The following is a 22204-nucleotide window of genomic DNA, read 5'->3' on the forward strand; positions in this document are numbered from 1 at the left end:
CATTCATGTATTAGACACTTGGTCCTCAGAGTGGAGATGTTGGCAGGTAGAGCCTTTTAAGAGGTAGGACTAGTAGGAGAGTCTTAAGTCAAACAGGATCACTACCTTTGGAAGATAATGTGGGACTTCAGTCCCTGTCTGACTTTCTGTTTTATGAGATCTCTTCCTCACACTTTCACTCCTACTGCAGAGGTGATACAGCTAAGAGGGTTCTTGCCATTTGGGCCAACACCATCATGAGTCTCCAAAACTGTGAGCTAAATTATCTTCTTTTATTTATAAAGTTAACCTGACTGGGTATTTCATTATAGTAATAGAAAACAGACAAATCTAATATCCATTTTCCAAAAAGAAAGAAACTTACAACTCCTAATGTTCTCAGAGCCTATCGCAGTAGGTACATAGAGGTTTCCATTAATTGATTGGTTGATTTAACCCATGTGTCTCCCTGTGGCCACTTAGAGAAATTCCAAGAACGTGCCTAGGCAAATGAAGCACATTTATCTACTCTTTCAAACAACAGCTATAAAAGATAAGGAACTTGCTGAATTATACACATGTGACCTCACTATATTTTTTTCTTAGAATCTAGCACATAGGAAATGAAAAACTAAATGCTTGTAGGAGTCAGGTAGATAAAATAAATAAAAGGCATGCAATGGGGTATGCTAGGGATTGTGGAAAATGGATCAGGAGCTGCTCATACCTTCTTGGGCATAAGACCGGCACCTACTTGACATTGTTTTTTTTTCTTTCAAATGATACTAAAAATCCAAATTTTAACTTGAAATCTCATAGCTTTAAAATGCTGGCATTAGTTCAAATGATTTTTCAAGAACAAAGTCCATCTGAAAAGCTCGCATGAGTTGCAGATAGCCAGTCTGCATATTGTATCTAGAACCCAGGCAGGGAAACACAGACTTATACTTATTCAAAGGGAGGGTGGCCAGAGATGGGTATAAACCTTAAATTACTCAGAAAAAATGAAAGGCAATACCTGTTTTAGCGAACGTCTAGCCAAAGATCTGGAAAGATTCCCTTCCTCTTGCCAGCCTCCAATAAAATAAGTTTTTATAAAACAATTAGTAAAAAAAAAAAAAAAAAAATCAGGGCTATGAATGAGAAAGAAAATTTCAAAGGGGTTCTTGAAAAGCCTCCCTAATTTCTGTCCAGAATAACACTAAGGTATACATCAGATATCAGCTACAGTGATGTCGCAGCCTCTGTTACTGAGGCCTCTCACGCTTGTTTTCTAATCAAAGTGGAATCATCTTATCCATACGGTTGCAACGCACATGTTCACTTAACAAGACCTTACGAATATCTTTCCGTCATGGGATCAGCATGGAGTCCAACTGTGTGGGTGGTTCCTAATTTAACCAACTAATGGAAATCTTTCACTGGGACAAGCAACACTATTATGCTTATCTTTGAATTGTGGCACAACCAGGAAGGCAGGTGCAGGAGAGAGGGAGTGTTAGCCCACTCTCTTTATCTCCTTTGATATGAAGAACAGAGTTTGCTTAATTTTATGTTAGGCATCAGACAAAAGTAGCTTGAAGGCCTTCTTTCAACAAGGTTGCCATCATTAACCTATTCCACACTGAAAGATTTCTCCTGCTGTTATTGCTCTGCTGCATAACATTGAACACTGGCCCAATTATCCCGTAAGATGAATCCTTAGACATGGAATGACTGGGTTAGACAACAAGCACACATTTAACGCTTTTGTTTCACACTCCTCAGTTACTCACCAGGAAAACTGTAATACCTGTGATCCTGTGATCCCTGGGTGCCTACTTCCTTATTTGACTTCCTTCAAACAGCTTGGGTAACATCAATGAAAATTAACAATTCAAACAGGCAGACATAGTAGGAGGCTGAGGCAGGCTGATCGCAAGTTCAAACTCAGCCTGGGCAAGATAATGAGACCTTGTTCGCCCAACCCCCATTTAAAAAGGGATAGGAATGTAGCTCAGGGTGAAGCCTGGGCTCAACATCTCCCAAAAAAGACCTGAGTAATCTACTCAGAAAAACACAGAGGGAATCTGCTTACATACAATCTACAGCTATTTTATCCATACCAAGGAACAGACTTCATTATGCTGTAATTATGTTGTAATCATTTTGCTGTGAATGAATCTCAGTGGAAAGGAAATGCAGTTTCAGTGGCCAGATTTGCAAATCTTGGCTTCACCAGGTTTCAGTTCAAATTCTGACTTGAGATCACAGTTTGAAATCAGTTTCTAACTAGGAAATCCCAGGCAAGTCACATAACATCTCTCAGCTTCAGTTTCCACGTGTAAAATGGAGACAATAATACCAGCTTTATAGGTTGGGATCATCAGACAATGCATGCAAAACATTTACCAAAGAGCAAATTTACTAGCAATGGTAAATTCTCAGCAAACTATAGAATATATCCACAAAACCCAACTAAATTACAAAAACACAAATAACCCATCACTCTTTTAGATTTACCCTAGTATTTTTCATTTTTGTCAATATTTGTCATTTTGCCTAAGATGTTACATCCCTAGACACTGAATCAATTTATTTTGATGAACATATGTATTATTTCTAATTTAAGATAAAAATATGGAATTAAAATTCAAAAAGTTCCATATATTTTTCCTCTCAATAGATATGCTAATATATTTCAATTAAGAAACTTGCGTAGGAGTTATAAGCAGTTTATATTAATCGCTTTGTTTGTATATGTGCTGGCTATAAAGTCATAATTAGTAAATGGAAACATATTCGAAACTTCATGAAAATGTCTTTTTTTCCTGTTTAGTTGGCTCCATTCACTGGCATACAGTCTTCATTTCCCACCCCAACCCTCGTTTCTCTTATAATCATGGTTGCCTTCCACGTGAGACAGGATCGATTCTTTATGTCTGCATTTCCCATACATGCATAGATTTCCTTTTCGTTTCCTATAGGAACCTGAAGAAAATGAAGCTTTTCTTATTTTGACAGTAATAGCTTTGAGGGACCCTTTGGCTCACAGCTCTCTTAACCAACTCCAGGAGAAAACAAATTTGCATGAGACAGGAGGATTTTCTTTGAAGAGCGCTAAACAAACTGCCAAGCCCACAAGAAGCACTGGCAGTAGCAAGTTTGGGATTGGCCAATGTAATTCTCAGTGCTTCTCAAGCACATTTGAATTGAAGAAAACTTTGCAGACAGATGGAATAACACCGTACGTAAACTCTACACTTATACATTTAACATACCAAAATTATTCCTCAGTTAGATTCTAAGTGCCCAAGTCATGAAAATGACCCACAAGCTATGGAGAATATAATAATTATGTACACAAATTATAGCAGCAGAGTATTTTGCCATATGTCACTTTGAGATGGTTACTGAACCTCAGCATTAGCTTCTTCATCTGTAGGGAAAATACAGGAAACTACCTCCACAGTTATTAAAAGAATGAGCTAAAATGACAGTTACGAAAAGTACCACTCAGAAAACACAATAAGGCTGATACAAATCACCTGGTAAATATCAGCTATTCATGGCTCCATTTCCCATGTGCCCCAAGAATACTCCCCAGTGGCACTTATGGCTGCCGTTCTGACCCCAAGATAACTCACTTTTACAGTCCTAACCTCATCCCCAAAGTTTGCCACACAATGTTATTATTATTTTCCCACTGCCCTTATATTTTATTATTTTTGTATCATTCTAGTACATTGACAACCTTTGGAAACAAAAGACGTTATTCTATATAGAGCAACCTCTTTTGAGTAACGGTATTCCCATTGATAAAAATACAGTGATTCTCCACTGCTGAAAATGAAATAAACACAGGTAGCAGCCTGCATTTTTTTTTTTTTCCTAAGCAGGAAATGGGTTCAAAGTAGGAAAGCTCCAACCTTCTAACTGCTCTGGTCTCTTCCCTTTTTTATGCACCTCTCCCCATGCTCCCTTCCCTGGCCAGGACCTTCCCTCCCTCGTGCACTGCAAGCCCCTCCACTATTCTTTCATCTCCTCTCAACCCTCTGGAAATGTGAGATGAAGTTTCTATATATCAAGACCTCCAATATAACAACAATTGTTAATTTCCTATCACCTTGTTTTGAAATTGTGTTACTTTTTATTTTTAAATTTTTTATTTTCTTTAAAATAGAAAAAGACCTCCCTGGTATAATACAGCCTGTCACGGTGTAGGCCTAAAATGTCCCCCAGATTCTCACGTTCTCAGGTTGGTGGGGCGGGCCAACCTCAGTGTAACTTCGAGGGCGTATTCTAGTCCCGGCTCCTCCCTTCTCTCTGCTTCCTGGTTGCCATGGGTTGAGCAACTTTTCCTCCACCATGTCCCTCTGTCATTTTACTTCTGCCTTGGAGCCCTCCAACCACGGACTAAAAGAACTTCTAGACCAAATTAAACTTCTCCTTTAAGTGGTGGGTGTTGGGTATTTTTCCTGGTGACAAGGAAAGTGACTAAGACATAACCTAAAACACAATTTATGTTTCCTTCAGGTACTCTCTTTTTAAGGACATGACATAATCCATGACATTTTACTACCACCACTTTTAGCCATATGATAACAGTTTGTCTTTTCCCCATAAGGTGTCCTGACCCTCACTTCATCCACCTCATGTCTTATAAATTTTATCCCTAAATGTTCATTTCCCTAAGCCTCAATCTTCATCTTCTGAAAGCTTTCCTTGCTTCTGCTTGTTCATGATGCAAAAGGCCAGCAATAAAATTACAAAATGCCTTAAGAAGTTAGGAACTGTCATTTACTTCTTAATTTTTGACCTTTCATAGTCTGACTTTTGAATATTGCAGAGTACCTCCTACCTCTCTTGCAGAACCATTTCCTTAAAATGTGATTAGAATCTGAAAAAGTAGTCTTGGGGGACTACTTATATACTTTACTAATTCCAGAAGAGTCACAAGGTTCTCAATTCAAAAATGCCTGTGCCAACTGTCCACATTACTCTGTCAACCCAGCATCTATAATCTAGCTGAAAACCTTTTTCCTGCTAAGAGTTCCAAGGGGTTAAAAAATCATTACTGTCTCTGGCAAGAGGTTGTCTGGGAGCTTTATCGACTGGCTTGTTTCCTAAACATATTGGCTCCATACCACTACGAACACTAAAAAGAATGCTGTCTTCCACTAGCAGAGCCAAGAAAACTTGAAAACAAGCAGGGAGGCAGCATGTTAATTTAAAGAGACAAATCCCACTCTCTCGTTTGTTTTGTGGGGAAATTGGTGCAGCAATGTCTGACGGTAGGAAGACTGAAGAAAAGAAAGAGCAGCCGAGTTCCTTCACTGGGCTCCAAGACCTGGGGATGCCAGCTCATGGCAGGAAAGAGACCTAGCAGTTAACTCAGCCCCTTGCTCCATCACTCTGCCATTCAGCTCTGGATGGAGGGATGGTAGAAGCTGGCCTGCTGACATCTCTGCCTGCGACTTTAAATCTTCAGAAACAGCAGCAATTTCTCCTTTACAGTGTCTCACAAAATTGATTTCCTTACACCTGAGACCTTGTATTGATCTATAACCCCAGGGGTGACACACAGCACAGTAACAAAAGGGCCTCACTGTGATCCTGTTAGTTCATTGCCACAGTATCCTCCTCAAAGCTTCAGTCTGGGGCTTTTCCAAATTGATTGCTTATAATGCAAGGATTTCTTCTCCACTGTCTGAGAGTGAACTCAAGTCTTCACACCCAAACACAGGCTGTGGCTGTCCCAGGAAACAGGGGTGACTGTACATGGCAAAGCCAAGCAGTCCTACTCACTCTTGCATTCATTCCACCAAAGTGTATTCAATCTCTATCATATACCAGGCATGATGCTCAGCACTGATATACTACAGCTCCTTATTCCCCCAAATTAAATACTGGCCCTGGGCAGCTTCCCAGCTAGCGAGCAGGAAAACTATGAATCAAACACAACAGGATGTGAAGTTATAATTGAGAGAGCTACCTGGTGCTGTGAGGAAGCCCCTATGCACTCCAGGAAATGACACTCAAACAGGACCTAAAGGATAAATGCAAGTTATCCAGGTAAGAGAAGGCAAGAGCCTTCCAGGAAAATGTGTGAAAATCTCTGTAGGAGAAAGCATGGTGTTGCTGAGGACAGAAGGCAGTGAGGCTGCATGTGAAGGGTCAGAGGGAATACTATGGAAAAATCATGGCTGCTGGAAGCACTGGAAGAAACACTCTTTCTCTTGGAGTTCATCTTTATCCTAAAATCAGTGGGAAGGTAATCAAGGGTTTTAGGCAAAGTGAGTGCAAGAACCACAACTTGTTTTTAAAAGCTAACTCAAGCTGACAGGGCTAGAGAGACTCCGTTTTCTTTTTGCAACTCCATTTGGGTAGGAGGAATCGAACTCAGGACCTTGCACTTGCTAGGCAGGTGCTTGTGCAGCTGAACTACATCCCCAGCCCCTGTAACTCCAATTTTAAAAGTCACTTATGTTCACTTAAACTGTAGGTAAAGTCACTCCTTCACCCCCACTGAAAGAAAGCAGAGCTATAAAATGGGAACAAAACAAATAAGTAGAACAAAATGAGAAGTAGGCTGAATATTAAACTACAATGTCTGCCCAAGGTCCACCTGATCAGCACATGAACAGCAACTTCTGGGAAATGTAAGCCTTGTGATAATTATGTGACATCCTTATAAATTTCCCACAAATGAGGCAATGTGATTGTATGGTTATTATGGAAACCTAAAAGATACTTAAGCTGGAAGCAAAGTCCAACTGAGATAGATGTCTTCCCGGCTTCTAGTGAGGTTGTTGGTCGATGCCAATAAAGCTTTATTTATTCCTATATTTGGTCCCTCGTGAGTGCTTTTCTCACTGAATCTCGCCATAACAAGGCTACCACGGGGAACATGAACTGACAGCAGAAGGCCAGCTTAGACACAAGAAGTCTGTACCTGGATGTCAAGAAGCCTGAATCTAGATGTCCCCTCACAGCTTCATAGGGAGAGCTTTCAGGAGGTGACTGGATCAAGAGTGTGTGAGACTGGGTAAGCCCACTGATGGATTTATAGCTGAGTGTGATGTTGAGAGGTGATGCCTGGTAGGAAGAAGTGAGTCACTGAAGGGTTACATGTCTCTCCTCTTCCCTTGAGCTCTGCTCTGCTCCCTGCCTGCCATGCCATGAGCTCTTTCTGGCTCTGCCAGGCCACCCTGCTTTCGAGCCATTCTACTATAGTCAGAAACCCCTACAAACTGTGAGCCGAAATGAACTTCTCCTCCTTTAACATAGGGGTGGTGTCAGGTATTTCGTCCCAGTATGTAGAAAGTACTCTTATTGACTCTGTCAATAAGAGACTTTTGGAGTCAATAAGAGACTTTTGGAGAATTCTAGGCAAGAGGCCACTGTCACTTACAGGAGGATGGTAAAGAGAATAGTGAGAAATAAAACAAGGGCATGAGAAAGAGATTATCTACACAATTGATAACTTTCCTTCAGCTCTGCTGTGGTTTGAATGCCCCATCCAAAACTCATGTTGAAAATGAGTTTCCATTGTAACAGGATCAAAAGGTAGGGCCGTGACTACTCTGCCATCATGAATGGACCAATTCTGCTAGAGAAGGAGAGGGTTCTTTTTGCAGGAATGGTTTCCTGATAAGATGGGCAACTTGGGGCCAATTTTCTCTGTCTCATATGCTAGCTTATCTTTCTGCCTTCTGCCTTCTGCCTTCTACCATGGATGATCCTTGCCAGGTGCCAGCACCATGCTCTTGGACTTCCCAGCCTCCAGAACTGTGAGCAAAATAAACTTCTATTGTTTATACCTTACCCAGTCTGTAACATTCTACTACCACAGCCAAAAGTGGACAAAAACAAGCTTCATCCAATGATGACTTCTTAAGAATAATGCATGTGTACAAGTGAATAAGAACAGCCAAACAGACAAAAAATGAAACAACTACATTACAGGTACAATACTAATATCATGGCTTGACTTTAAGATTTTATGATGTTGTCATCACAAGATTAAGATGAAGTACTGAGCACCAAGAGAGTGACATGCAAGCTGACATGCCATCCCGCACTCCACACAGTATTCTTAACACCTTTCCTTCCTCCACTGCTGCTGCCTGTAGGATTCTGATCCTGGAACACCCTACCACATGCAGCAACACCAAGCTCAGGTCATTTAGGTGAAAAGACTGTGGCAGAATGGCCATCCATTTATTTTTCCTCCTGCACATTTTCATTTACTACTCCCCTGACAAAGTGCTGCCCTCCAGGGGCTTATGGTCTGACCAGAAGAAAACACACGAACAAATAATTCTCATTGAATAATGTAGTAAAAGACATATGAGGTATGACTTAAAAATATGGTGAATGTTTACAAATTTTATTAAAATAAAAGACACACTGTCATAAATCCCCTTTAAAATACTCCCCCCTTGCTTCAAACACATTTATCTTATCATTTCCTTTTTTTGTCTTGTTTTAAGACAGGCTCTCACTATGCAGTTCAGGCTGGCCTTGAGCTCACTTTGTAGCCCAGGCTGATCTCAAACTCAAAGCAATCCTCCTGCCTCAGCCTCCTGAGTGCTGGGATTACAGGCTTGCACCACCATGCCTGGCTTTATCCTATCATTCTTGCCACTTTCTGGAGCAGTTCTGGAAGTCTTCTTGTGTGTCTTTAGTTACGCTGTTCTGGCTGCCTCAGTGTTGAGAACTGATTCAAAATGTTTACCTTTCATGGTCATTTTGACTTTAGGGGAGAGCCAGCAGTCACACAGCGTCAGACCTGGTAAATAAGGTGGATGAGGCCACACCAGAACATTTTTACAAGCCTACCTTTCCGTTGCATAGGACTTGGCCACGGCATTCGCTACATTATTGATTGCATCTCATAAAGACAGTTCTAAAATACGACTTTCAGAACTGCTTCAGAAAGTGGCAAGAATGATAGGATTAGTGTGTTTGAAGCAAGAGAGAGTGTTCTGAGGGGGATTCATGGTGATGCATCTTCTACTGTAATAATTTTTAAAATTTACATTTACCATATGTTTTGATCACCTCTTGTATATACAAATTTGGGAAGAGAAAAAAACAGATTTTTAATCAATATGGGCAGGAAGTAGAGATTTGGAAGGGGCAATTGGGAAGGTTATATAGAAATGAAGATGCTTTAGCTGGATCTTGAAAGGTAAAGAAGAATTCAGCAGACAGATAAGAAAACAGAGGGCATTCTGGGTAGGTAGAACAGCGGGTGTCAAGGTGAACAGGAAGTGTTTAAAAAACAACTTTCTTTGGGAAACGTAAATTGCTTGGTAATAACAGAATACAAAGAAATGAGGAGCAGGGGAAAGAGGGCTGTTGGTAACTGATAGAGCTCTATTTGTGTATATTACCGGAGAGTTGAGATCCTGAAGACCTTAGGTCCCACCTGAAGAAGTTTAAGCTTTGTCCTCTGGGCAATAATCAGGAAGGATTAGTCAGCTCAAAACGGATGCCCTGCAGACAGGAATAGGAAGTGCCTTCTCTAAAGATCAGCTGTGGCCCCGTGAGAGCCCCAATCTCGGTCAAAAACAAAGGTTGACTCTCAGTACTCCACTCTAGCAGAGAAGATTCGAGCTTTTGCCCAACCATGAGCTAACGCGCTGAATCTTTTCCCAAGACAGCTGTTATTGAGTTGCATCTGCAAGGCTGGGATCCTAGCCGCCAATCACAACTGCAGGGACGTTCTGACACCTACAAAGGCTGAGTTGATTGAGGAGGCTGAAGTCAAGTTCTGCAAGTTCTCTGCATTATTATATCGCAGTCTTTGAGTCATACCAGGGGAGAGGTTGGTGTATCCCTAACCGGACAAATAAGAAAGCTCAGCCTAGTTTCAGGATACTCTTCCCAGAGTCTAGAATGTCTAGGGTTCCATCCCTTTTAATAATGAAAAGGCCACAGAGTCCCTGCTAGCTACCCCTTGTCCTCCTCCACAACCTTCTCCATGACTGCTGCTCCAGCGGGCTTGCTGGGTGTCGATTTGGCCATTTGCTCTTGAATACAAGGCCGATGGAGAGCAGTGACTTAAGAGAAGTTACATAAACAGGTTCATGTGTTATAAAGACCAAGAGGGCAACTGTGGGGGAAGATGTGACCGGAAGTAAACCTCATAATAGTGAAGCTTTTTCAGAGGCTCTTGGATTAGTCCAGACAGCAAGCCCCGAACTAACACAGCAGCAGCGAGACAAGAAACGAGGGAATGGAAATGAGAGACACTTATCAAATGACATTGGATTTAGAGAGTATAATTCAAGCATAACACCCAGAAGTCCACTCCCGGGGCTGAATAGATGATAACGTCTTTACCTGAGACAGGGAAGAGAAGGACAGAAGAAGGGGAAGGAGCAGATTTTAAATCTGAGCACAGCAAGGAAGCTACAGACATTGAGGATGTTGATCCCAATGGGATCAGGCAGTAGGTCTGAGTTTCTTTCATTTTACTGACATTACTTCCCCCAAGAATTAAGAATTAGGGTAGTCCCTAGCCCACAGTGGTAGTAGCTCAATAAATAAGTGATATATGAATTAGCAAATACTTTACATGCATGGAATCATCAAAATTTGGAGAAAGGATAGTTTTACTGGCAGTGGGGCCTGTTCATTTCGGTGACAAGTCCAACAAATGTGAAAGGGGATTTCTAATGCATCCAATCCTTGTTTTAAATGTAAATTCAGGCCACGTGTGGTGGCCCAGGCTTGTCATCCCAGCACTTGGGAGGCTGAGACAGGAGTATTGTTGTGAGTTCAAGACCAGCCTGGGCTACAAAGTGAGCTCAAGGCCAGCCTGAACTGCATAGTGAGACCGTGTCTCAAAAAGACAAATAATAAATAAATAAATAAATTTAAATTCGACATTGATTTTATTTTGTGGATTCTCAACTCATACTAAATTTTATGGCTCATACAGTACAGTGTTTTTTTCTGAATCCATAAGTATCTTTGGCTTTTGGATTTTAAAAAGTCCTCCAACAATCTCCATGTCAGGCATCTGGATAGGTCTGCACAACAACAGTTATTTCAGTTCTTACTGACTTTGGGTGTTGTAATCAAAGTGTCTGTCAGGCTATAATAAGAAAAAACAGTTAGGAAATTTATAAATTGGAATTAGTAACTAATTAATTAACAATATTTTGTGACTATGCTGTTCTCTGAATAGTAGATAATTCTATAATATATGTAATTTATATAATATATATATATACATGGATATATGATCACAGTATTCTGAACTCTAGAAATAGAGACATTCAAGCAAAATAAACAGATGATTATTTCTCTTATAAAGTATATTTTATACTTTATTAATAGCAGAGACACCCATTGCTTTATTAATAGCAGACCACCCCAATTAAAGAAATTTTCAAATTAATTTAGTGTACAATTTCATTTCTCTCACCATCTACTTTTTCCTTAGCAAACAACTATCCAATTTGAAGCTATAAGCAAATTAAACTTAGCCAAAAAAACCTTACGCATAATAATTTTCAATGTTTTCTTTATAGCCAGCCAATCTTGACCCGTATCCCATCTTGCCTATATTTCTCTACCACATCTAACTACTCACCCTTTTTCTGACAAGCTTCCAACATCATTTCTTGGTTAGCAATTTATCCAATTCTCCCTCCTGCACTCAGTTTTCACCGCTCTGTGTGGTCAGCCCCTAGAGCTAGATATGGAGAGACAGGAGCCAAACGCTTTTGTCTGAAATCTCTACTGCTTTATCAGGTCTCATTCTCAACCTCTACCCACATCAGGAACCCAAATCTGGAGCAACCGCAGATTCAGACTGAGCCCTGGGAAACGTAGGGGAATCGTGGCTGTCGGGGAAATGTCTGGGGGATGACCAGCCAGAGTTGTGGGAATCACCATCAACTCATGCTTGTCTTCTGGCCTTTGCACTGAGTTGTGACTGAAGTAACTTGGTCTATGTTTTATACAGCCCAAGTCACCCTTCCAGTGTCCTGCCTCCCAGCTCATTCTGAGTTCCAGCAATTACCTTTCAGCTTTGTTTTCAAAAACAGTCCTCTTGTGACCCCAACACTAGGACCCCTCACCTTGTTCCAGAAGTCCCTGCACTGCTACATGATCAGGTCCCAAAGCTTCAGAAGCCAGCCTCCCTCTGCCAGCACCTCTGGAAGCTGCCAGCTACCAAGAGCTCCAGCTCAGAGACTGAGAATTTGAAGCCAGCTGCTCTCTTCTCTTGATCTCTGAGCTCAGCTTCATCCACTCCATTTTCATCTCTGAATTCTGCATACTATTGACACACGATATTATTCCTTATTATCTTCCAATTATTGTCAACAGTTTCTTATGGTGAGACGCTAAATACCCCTTTTCTTTCAGCCTCCACAGCTACTTCCACTGCCATGTTCCTATCTCCATTCTCTCCGTTCTATCCTTATGGAAAAATCTAGCTTTAGGATCAGCCTCTGTAATGTGCCCACCAGCAGCCTGAAGGTAACGGTATGGTTACTCAGCCCGTGAGTCATGAGGAGAATATTGTGTTATCTCACACATGACCTAAGAATTAGCAACCAGTTAGCAGAAGGAAGATCGTGCCCTGATCTGAACAGACACAAACACTGAGAACATGTTCTGTACTTCTTTGTACCTCTTTATCCCGCAACTAAATTAATGTAGCCAGAGAAAATCCAGTCAGTGTGTCTTTGATACTTCTCTGTAAGTTAATCAAATATATCTATTCTTTTAAAAGACTCCTAATAGGTTTAAGAATTACAAGTGAGCATTTTAATAGCAGAAATGAAACAGAGGCTTTCTGGTATCTAAACAAGTGCTCAAAACTAAATCACAATGTGATGGAAATGCCTTCCTACACCTTGGCCTTTGCCAGAAATTTAAAAAAAAAAAAAAAAAAACTAAGATGAAATAACTAACCAAAGGAGACACCAGGTTTTTCTATACGAAAACACCCTGTCATGCCACTGAACCTAAGAAGAAAATGTTATGTGGGAAAGTAACACCTCCTGAGAAAAGTTATCACTCCTGTCAGCCCTACCGGATGAAATGTGGCTCAATAGTAAAGGATGTCATGTCCCCTTTTCGACTGTTTCCAGGAAGCTAGAAGTCTGGGCCTTATCCACCTTTAAACTAAGTTTTACACACTGCCAAGTTCTTTAGAAAGATCCACACACCACGGAAGATAGACCAGTACGTATATATATTTCTTATTTTATTCTCAACCCATGAATCTTCACTAGAGAACAATCTTGATTTTCAGGTATTTCTAAGTTTGAAGAACAAACCATCTTCTCGTCAACCTCCAGTTATACTATGGTGGGCATCCCCACCACACTACCTCACTTATACTTGTTTATTTTCTTTTCTCTACAAAGCTAACAGATGTCAGGAAGTCCTGTGAGGATCCACTGGCCTCCTCTCCTCAGTGACAGCAACAGAGCAATCTGAAGGGTAGTGGGCATTAATCCATTCTTCAGATATGGAAGCTTAATCCAATGGAAATTAATAATCTATTTCACATTGTACTTTTGGTTTACCATAATTATTATCCAAGTGTAATGACAGAAATGTACAATTGGCACCATTGCTATAGCATTCTCTATTACCACCTTGCATTTCCCTGAACCCCAGATTCAACAGATTTATTTCTTTTCATTGTCCTGGAAAATTGATTTCATCCCTTTGCCAGTGGTATTTTTGTTTTCCTTCTCTGGTTCCTGGCATTGTCAAAATTCTAAGCATTGCTTAGGCCCATAAATGGTGAGGCAAATAATACAGTAATAATATTTTCATGTCCTTGATCAGAGCATTCATTATGAAGCACTTTTATGCCTATAATCTATTTTAACTTTTGTTCTCAAAATAGCACTGAAATACAAATATAAGATACTATTCATCTCAGTTTGCAAATTATAAAATTTAGGCTGGAAATGGTAACATTCCTCCATGGTCACAAATGTCACTAGGGTGAAGGTAATGTACAGAACACAGATCTCTGTGTAGTCTATCTCTACATAGTTCTCTAATGTTGGCAATCAGCCAAAATGATAGTGTGAATTACCTGAATTATTCAGTAGTAGTGGGACAGTGTTCTGGATTCCCATAACAATGAAGCAAAGGGTAATTTTGCCTCCACTGGAGAGCGTGGATTTCTTCTTATAAAAATCAAATCAAAACAATACCACTGTTACTTCCCCTTTCAATATGGGCTATTAGGGAGTTCAAAGTCAAAGAGAGACTACGTAACAGTACAAGATCCCATAGCCTGCCTATCTATATGTACTCTATATTTTTCCCCCTGAATAGCTGCAAATGCAATTTCTCCATTTCTTCCAAGTCTGTTCTTTTTTTGGGGGGGGGGTACCAGGAATCGAACTCAGGACCTTGCACTTCCCAGGCAGACACTTGTGCCAGCACTGCCCCCCCAAGGCTGTTCTCAAAAGGGAAATGAAAATCCTTAAAATGATTTCAAGGTGACTGAGTGATAAGATGAACAATTAACCCAGTAGAACCCAAATCTTTTAAAGAAATAAATGAGACGATAAATAAAATCTCTGAAATCGGGCCAGATTTCAGATCCCAATCCTTCTACCTACCTCTTCTCCCTTGAACAAAGCTTTAACCCCTTCAACAACTAGAGTTGGTGTAAAGGCGAGATAACAGATGAAGAAGCTGAGGCAGATGGTATGGGATAGCAAATTTGGTGCATTTTCCTAGAGCTGAAATGATGAACTTGTGACCTCCCTCGCCATGTGAGACAAGCCCACATGGCAGTAATGACCAAACACACAGAAGCAAGCATCTGTGAGGACTTTCTGTTCTATACCCTCCTTCTTCCTGCTTGATTCCTGGACTCAAACTGACCATGTCTTTGGGCATCAGCTAAGGATGAATGAGCAGGAGGTAAGGGACTGACATTCGATGGCACCATGTAACTGGCTTCCCGCCTCTGAATGATCCACTCTGCAATTTCTTACTGCTTGAGATAAATAAGCATCTTTTGGTTTCAATAGGTGGTCATTTTGCTGATAGAAGTCAGCCAGAAGCAAGCCTAACAGTATCACCTGGCGTAAGCCTGGCAGAGCTGGCAGAGATCCATGCCTACACGCATCACTCCCCTAGTCTCCTTCCAGTTGGAAAGGTATTTGCTTGGGAAAATGATTACAACAGCATTGTTGTTACATGGTATGATCCGAATTTCACTCAGAAAATAAGTTTTGTGAGACTCACAGGACTATCTAGGAGCTCAGAAAATTCTAACAGGCATATTACTATGAAGAGGGAAAAATGTGTATTTTCATTTTACAAAGCCATTTTGTCAAGCTACTTCCAAATATCCTGCTGACCTGCTCCTGGGCCAAGGATGCTGCACACCCAGGCCCAGCGGAACACAACAGGGACCCTGTGGCCACACGAAGCAGATAGAAATGAGTGACCAGGTTGGGTGCATTCATGACATTCTGTGATTCTGCACATACGACCTTGGGTGAATACCCAGGACACAAGATGGGTTTGGGACTGTTTAGGACAACGACAGAGAATGGTGAGCCAACTATGTTTTCATTACACCAGAAGAGTATTTTGCAGACCTTATCAGCACAGGTGTGGTTTCTAACATTCCAGCTACTCCCTTTTCTCATTTGCAAAGAAATTCATGCTCTTCCTGAGCAATGCATTTTAGGCCAAACTAGATTTTACTCAGTAATCCCTGGAAACCCTGGAACATGTAAGCTTTAAAGGCATAGTCCCTGTAAGCAGGAAAAAGAAAATTCTAACCCCAAGGGTGTGGGGTTCTAAAAAGCAAAAACAGCATCACATGTCCTCTCCAATTCCTCTCTCTTTTCCTTTATAAATTCTATGTGAGAGTTACAATATTTATATAAGGAACTCCTGACGAACATAATAGACAAAAAAAAAAACACCTCTATTAAGTGGGAACCAACTGCACCAGCACAAAAATGAAAAACTTCTTGCTCCCCAAAGGCTCACAAGACGACAGCAGGATCAGCCATGAAGGACTTTCAGAAAACTGCAGTGTGTTAAGGCATAGTTATGTAGGTAAGCACAATATGCGGCAGAGTTGAATAAATTCGATCATGAGGCTGTCGGAAGTTGCAGGGGATCCAAATAAGAAGCAACTCGCTAGCTGCAGGCACAGAGCTCCAATGTGGAACTTCAAAGCACATGGTGGCTCCGCATCCCCTCCTGCAGACGGCCACCCTGAACAGAACTTGTCAGCACTTTAGAGCACACACAGCATTGTCCCTCTTCCATTGCATCTCAGCAACAACAACAAAAATTGTTGAGTAAAAGTAGGTGAAAGGATAACAGGAATAATGACGGCTGACACATATGTTATGGTTTGGGGCTTATTTGCAAGATGAACAATATAAGGTAAGATACATATTTTATAAGATTATTTATAACAGTCACCCAAAGAATTGTATACAAGACAGTGCAGGAAATCTGTCCACACACTAAAGACCAAAGAACCTTGATCAGCTGAGGGCCTGGATCCCACAAGACCAGCTGAAAGCCTGGATCCCATGATAATGTCCTGCATGAGTCCAGCTGAAGACTTAGAGCTAATAACAATGCCTCCCATGAGTCCAACTGGAGGCCTAGAGCCCATGACAATGTCTCATGCAGGCCTGTTTTACGAATCTTCGCTGGGAAGGCCCAAAGATCAGTGGTGAAAGCTAGAAAGTCTGTGACAGAAGGATGAAGGATCTGTGCTAGCAGGTTGAGGGATCTGTACTGGAGCCAGGAAGCAACATGCAAAATAAAAACCAGAGGTCCCCTGAAAAGTACCACAGCCATCCTCAGCAATAGTGAGGTCCCGAGCTCCTTCGATGACCAGCACAGCCGAGTTCCCATCAGTAAAGCCAACGTGACAAGCTTCTCCAGGAGACTGAGCAGTGCACCATCTTCCCCTCTGGAGCCAGGAAGCAATGCTCAAGGTGAGGACCAGAGCTCCCCCAAAGTGAACGGAAGCCATTCCCAGTGCCAACAAGGTCTCGAGCTTCTCCGAGGATGTAAACAGCTAAGTTCATCAGGAAAGCTAGTATGATGAGCTCCTCCAAAAGAACCAACAGCTCTTTACAGCTTCCACGAGCTCCAACAACCTTTCTCTGCTTCCAACCGCCTAACTTCTTCTCCACTTCTGCCTCTTATGCTGCTGTTAACAATCCCCAGGTGGGCCTCCCACACCCAGCACCACGCTTCCTCAGTTCAGCTGGGCATTACAGGTTGCCAATCCATCACAACGTATTAAGCTTTTAGGGGAAAAGTATAAAGGTACAGAGATACAGTCTGAGTGACAGGACGAGTGACTATTTTGCTGCAGCTCGGGGAATGGAAGGCTGCTTCCTCACTCTGACCACACTGAATGAACCTAGCCCATTCGGCCACATTTCTGCTTAATCTGCATACGCTATTTTCTTCCCACAGGGAACAGGAATGAAGCATACTCACTAACTGGCAATTCAGTTTACTTAAAAGCAAACTAGAAACATTTTGCTAACAAATAATAATGAATAAGGGGAGAGAAAAATACACCATCCTTTTTGTGATTTGAATGATTTCCCAGGATTTCTGTAAATTAACAAGTCATTTCAGAATCTCAGCAAAAAATACCTACGTAACTTCAAATGTATCCCTTCATTGAATTGTTTTAGCTTTCTGTAATGAGTCTGTACATGTACAATGACGTAATGGTTTTTGGTTCTGAAGGGAATTTTTTTCCCTTTATTATTCAGGGAGGGGCCCTTCATCTTGCAATGGACACAAAGAGGCACAGACTTCATTTGCACATACTTTGTAAAGGAAATGTTTCCTACCATCCTGCTGCTGCAGTGGATAGATAAGACAGGAGGCTACTTTATATTCTTTGATCATCTCTTTTCTTCAAATCTGTTCTTCAGTATAAAGTCAGAAGTCAGTGAGTCTGACTGAAAGCCCTCATCTATAAAAAGCCTTTTTTGCATTTCCCGTAACAGTCTTCTTGCTGTTAAAGAAGATTGTTTCCTTATCTCTTCTTCCTTTTACAGCGAGTTGGTATCGATTTTGTACACAGAGCATCCTGAGGACTGGCTTGCTCCAGTTCTATCCCACCCTCTTCCCAGCTTCCTGCTGAAGCTTGAAAGTGACAAACTGCCTCTCCTGGACTTCACTAAAACTAGTGCTTTGGATATAAGTTCATCTTTACCTGTTAGAGACATTCAAAGGAGACTTGGAAGAAGGAGGAAAATCAGAACCCATCTTCTGTCCCATTTTTGTCGGAAGCTATGATAGCCAGGCCAAAAGCAAGGACAGTTGGGGCTACCTCATCATTAGACCTCTGTTATGCCAGTAAGTTCCTGCACTCAGCAACCCTAGGATCTGCTTTGATTCCAACTTCTCCATTCTTGCAGTGGCTTCTTCCAGTACCCAATCCTCTGTATGAGATATCTTTCTGTCAGAAATATCTAGGGAGATTTCTGTACCTGGCCCAAACTCTAACACAATTATACTTCTCCATCTTCAGGTTCAGAATGTACCATATGAACCAAAACAACATTAACACCCATGTTCATATAACGCTTTGAATGTCCATTGACATGCACTATCTAAACTGATCTTCACCACCACTCTGTGACTCTGTAGGACAGATGCTCCTCTATCCGTAATACAAATGGGAAGGCTGAGTCTCAGGACAATTAGGTGACTTATCCAAAAGCATTAGTCAGGGATGGAGACAAAATTCAATTTCAGATTATATGACTTATTAGTCATTTGCTTTGCCACTAGGAAGCCTCCTAAGGGCAAGCGAACAATGTAGAGAGAGAAGACACATGAATGCTGGCATTTAATTGAACTATTTCCTTAAGTTTTTTTGAAAACTCATTGCTACATTCAGAAACCATTCAACTAGACTAACACACTTAAAGATGAGCTATTGAATATAGGCTATTTCATACTGACTGAGACTTTGGATCTGGTAGGACTTGTGCTTTAAATTTGTAGGATCCAATAAGGATTCTGGCTGTTTATTAGCAGAGAGGTACAAAAAGTCAATTGCACATTTTTTGGAGACAAGGTCTTGTTATGTAGTTCAGTCTTGTCTTGAAATGACTATGTAGTTCAGGATGGCCTCAAACTCACAGCGATCCTCCTGCTTCAGCCTCCCAAGTGTGGGGATTACAGGCATGTGCCACCATGCCTGGCACAACTGCACTTTCCAACTCTAACCATGAATGCTTTCTGGCCAAAACAAGAGTGGCTAGAAGGCCTGTAAAGGTCAAGAATCATATCTCAATTTCTCCCTAAAAACAATTTCACTGAAGGCCCTCCTTCCCCAACAAGGTTCTCTAGAATAAAGATTTACTTTTTTCTCTGCTTGTTACCTAAAATATATTTTAGTGAGACTTTATTTCAGTGCTTGGGAAAGAAGAAGAAGAAAAACATTAAGTAAACACAGCTTGATGGAGCTCACTTCAAAAGTGGCAGAATTGAATTCCCTCTTTCCACACCCACCACTCGTCCACTTCTTAGCAGTCAGATAACTACAGGGTTAAAATTCAAGAGTTCTAAGAGACAAATTCTCACCATATGGTCCCCATCCCCAGAAACCCAGATCAGTCCTAAGAAGATATCCCAGTACCACAAATCATCACGATCATTCCACAGCCATCCTCAAAACACTAGACTTTCACAATTCCCTCACCATTCTCTGCTTGCTTCCTTCAGTTTCATGTGACTCGACTCTAAAGCATCAGGAAAACTGTAACGCTATAAAGTCCTATTTTTTTCTATAATAGATTGCTTCCATCCTTGCACAAAAAATGTATGAGAGATCTACAACAGAAAATGACATGTGTAAGGAAAAGCACTTAAAATTAAGATTGAAAAAAAAAAAAAGGTTCAAAGGGTTAGGCAAAGTCAAGTACCCCTTTCCTAGGACATCAAGGAATACAGGAAACTTCACTGAAATGCAACAACTATACTAACCTGAGGGAAGAGAGAATACGTTGAATTGTCAATGGTGAAGGAGTATAAGAACTCCCCATCATACCACATGCTCTTCCCCATGGGGGAATTCATTTTAGTCATAGCAAAGAGATGGGCGGGGTCGCAGCAGTCTTCCATTTGTTTCCTAGGAGAGAAAACAGAGAAAGAAAAGAACAGCAGGTTAAGTGAGCAGCAGACTCATTCACTTCTCGTTCCCACAGAGACGTGCAGCCTTCGCTTGGAGCCAGCTCACAGAAGCAGCAGCGTCTCCACGGTGATTAGACTACTATTAATTCACTCTTCCAGCCATCAGAATGCATGACTGGAATATTTCTTAACAGAAAACAGTCTAAGAAAAAATACACCAGCTCTCAGGTGCAGCTGAAATATGTCTCAAGGCATAAATAATCATCATAGTTGCCAATTTATTGATTGATCCCAACATCCAGGTCCAAAACAAACAAACAAAAAAAGACTTAAAGAACTAACCCTGGAAGTGCACGGAGTGGCTGAAAAAGAGTCTGCTTCTCCAAAACTGGGGCCAGAATTACAGAACTCCTCAGAAATCCCTCTGGGAGAAACAGTGAAATGAGTGGTGTGATCTCAGACGGGAAGGAAGACACTTGCTTTCCCTCTGTCCAATCTTGTGGGCTGCCTCAGCTTTCAGTCTGGCCTCTCAGGAGTGCTTGACAGAGATGGGCGCCATGACCTCTGCAACGCGACCCCCAATTCCCTCTGTGTCTGAAATGCCAGCCTCTCCTGAGTCTCCTCCCTGTGCTAAGCTGCCTTGCAGACTTATCTCCTGCTGGCTTTTCAAGTACAGACCATGTCACTGCCCTCTGGGGATATCACCTCATACATGTAAAGATGGTAAACTTGGGGGGTTGTTAGAGAGGGTGTGAAGAAAATGAAACCCAGGATATTGCTGGTGGGACTTAGATCGGCACAGCCATTATGGAAAACAGGAGAGATATTCCTAAAGAAATTAAACATAACTGCCGACTGACACAGCAATCCCTCTTCTGAGTGTACTAGGGAGATGAAATCACCCTTCATATAGATGATATCATTTGATATCCTCCATTCACTGCAGCATGACTCACAACAGTGAAGATATGGAAACAAACTAAATGTCCATTGACAGATGAATGGAATGCAATTATTATTCAGCCTTCACAAAGAACGAAAGTTTGCCCTTTGCCACATGGATGGACCTGGAGCACATTATATGAAGTGAAATAAGCCAGGCACAGAAAGACAAATATTGAATTATCTCACTTACAAGTGGAAGTGAGTCTGGGGAAAAGAAAAGATCCTACAGATAGAAAATGAAGCAGCAATTGTCATGAACAGGGTTGCGGGTAGGAAGGAAATGGGGAGATGTAGCTCAAGGGAGGCAAAATAGCAGATACGTTGGATGAGCAAGTTAAGTGATCTATTGTAAAATACATAGGTACCAAAATTATAATCTATTGAGGGTTTTAAAGTAGATTTTAGCCACTCATCACAAATAAAAGTAACTATGATGAATATATTATCTTGTTTCACATAATAACCATTTTACCCTCTGTGTATATCATGCTGTAAACCTTGACTATACATAATAAAATTTATTTCAAAAAACAGAAGGAGAAAGGGCAACCAACAAGCAAGTTATGTGTTGTGTGCAGGAAGGCACACCACAGATGTGCACAGATATCTGTGGTTTGTTGTTGTTTGGGATTAAAAGAGGGCATTAAGTTATACCCTAGGGTTCCAGGGAGAGTTTCCCACTCTGAGATTTGTGATCTGGGAGAAACTGGTAGCGTGAAAGAGGAGGCAAGTCATTCAGGCTGGGAAGTAGTCACAGAGACAAGAAAAACTAAGATGTAACTCCAATAAGATTCTTCAGAATACACAGCACAAATATTAAGATGGTGAGTCCTAAAACGTTGCTGTGTTGAATAACGCACTTCACATCCATCCAATACTCCAGCTTTTACAATTTTTATAAGATTTGGTTTCTATCCCCTTTCTTATCCTTTGTGCTGATGATATGTAATATCTGCTTCTCTTCTGTGACAAACATAGTGTCAAAAAAGCAAATGGGAATCCAGTTTTATATTCAAATTTCAATTTGAAGAACATTAACTTTCATTTGCCTACGAGCTGAGTATTGGAATTAAAATCTAAATGGTTGTCATTATCTGAATTTCAGATTCTGCAGTGGTCACACCTAATGATGCTGCAGTTG

General features: G+C 41.2%; 1 protein-coding gene across 2 annotated transcripts in view; it reads right to left on the minus strand.

Annotated features, from left to right (window-relative positions):
* Positions 1–22204, minus strand: part of St8sia1 (ST8 alpha-N-acetyl-neuraminide alpha-2,8-sialyltransferase 1) — a 143238-nt gene that overhangs the window by 68818 nt on the left and 52216 nt on the right. For both annotated transcript variants that reach the window (XM_013511676.1, XM_005379073.2), the window contains exon 2: positions 19972–20116. In XM_013511676.1, coding sequence (XP_013367130.1) covers positions 19972–20116 — 145 coding nt within the window. The remainder of the gene's footprint in view (positions 1–19971; positions 20117–22204) is intronic.

This window comes from Chinchilla lanigera, unplaced genomic scaffold (assembly GCF_000276665.1).
Source record: "Chinchilla lanigera isolate Chin_1 unplaced genomic scaffold, ChiLan1.0 scaffold00012, whole genome shotgun sequence".
In the NCBI taxonomy this organism is placed as follows: domain Eukaryota; kingdom Metazoa; phylum Chordata; class Mammalia; order Rodentia; family Chinchillidae; genus Chinchilla; species Chinchilla lanigera.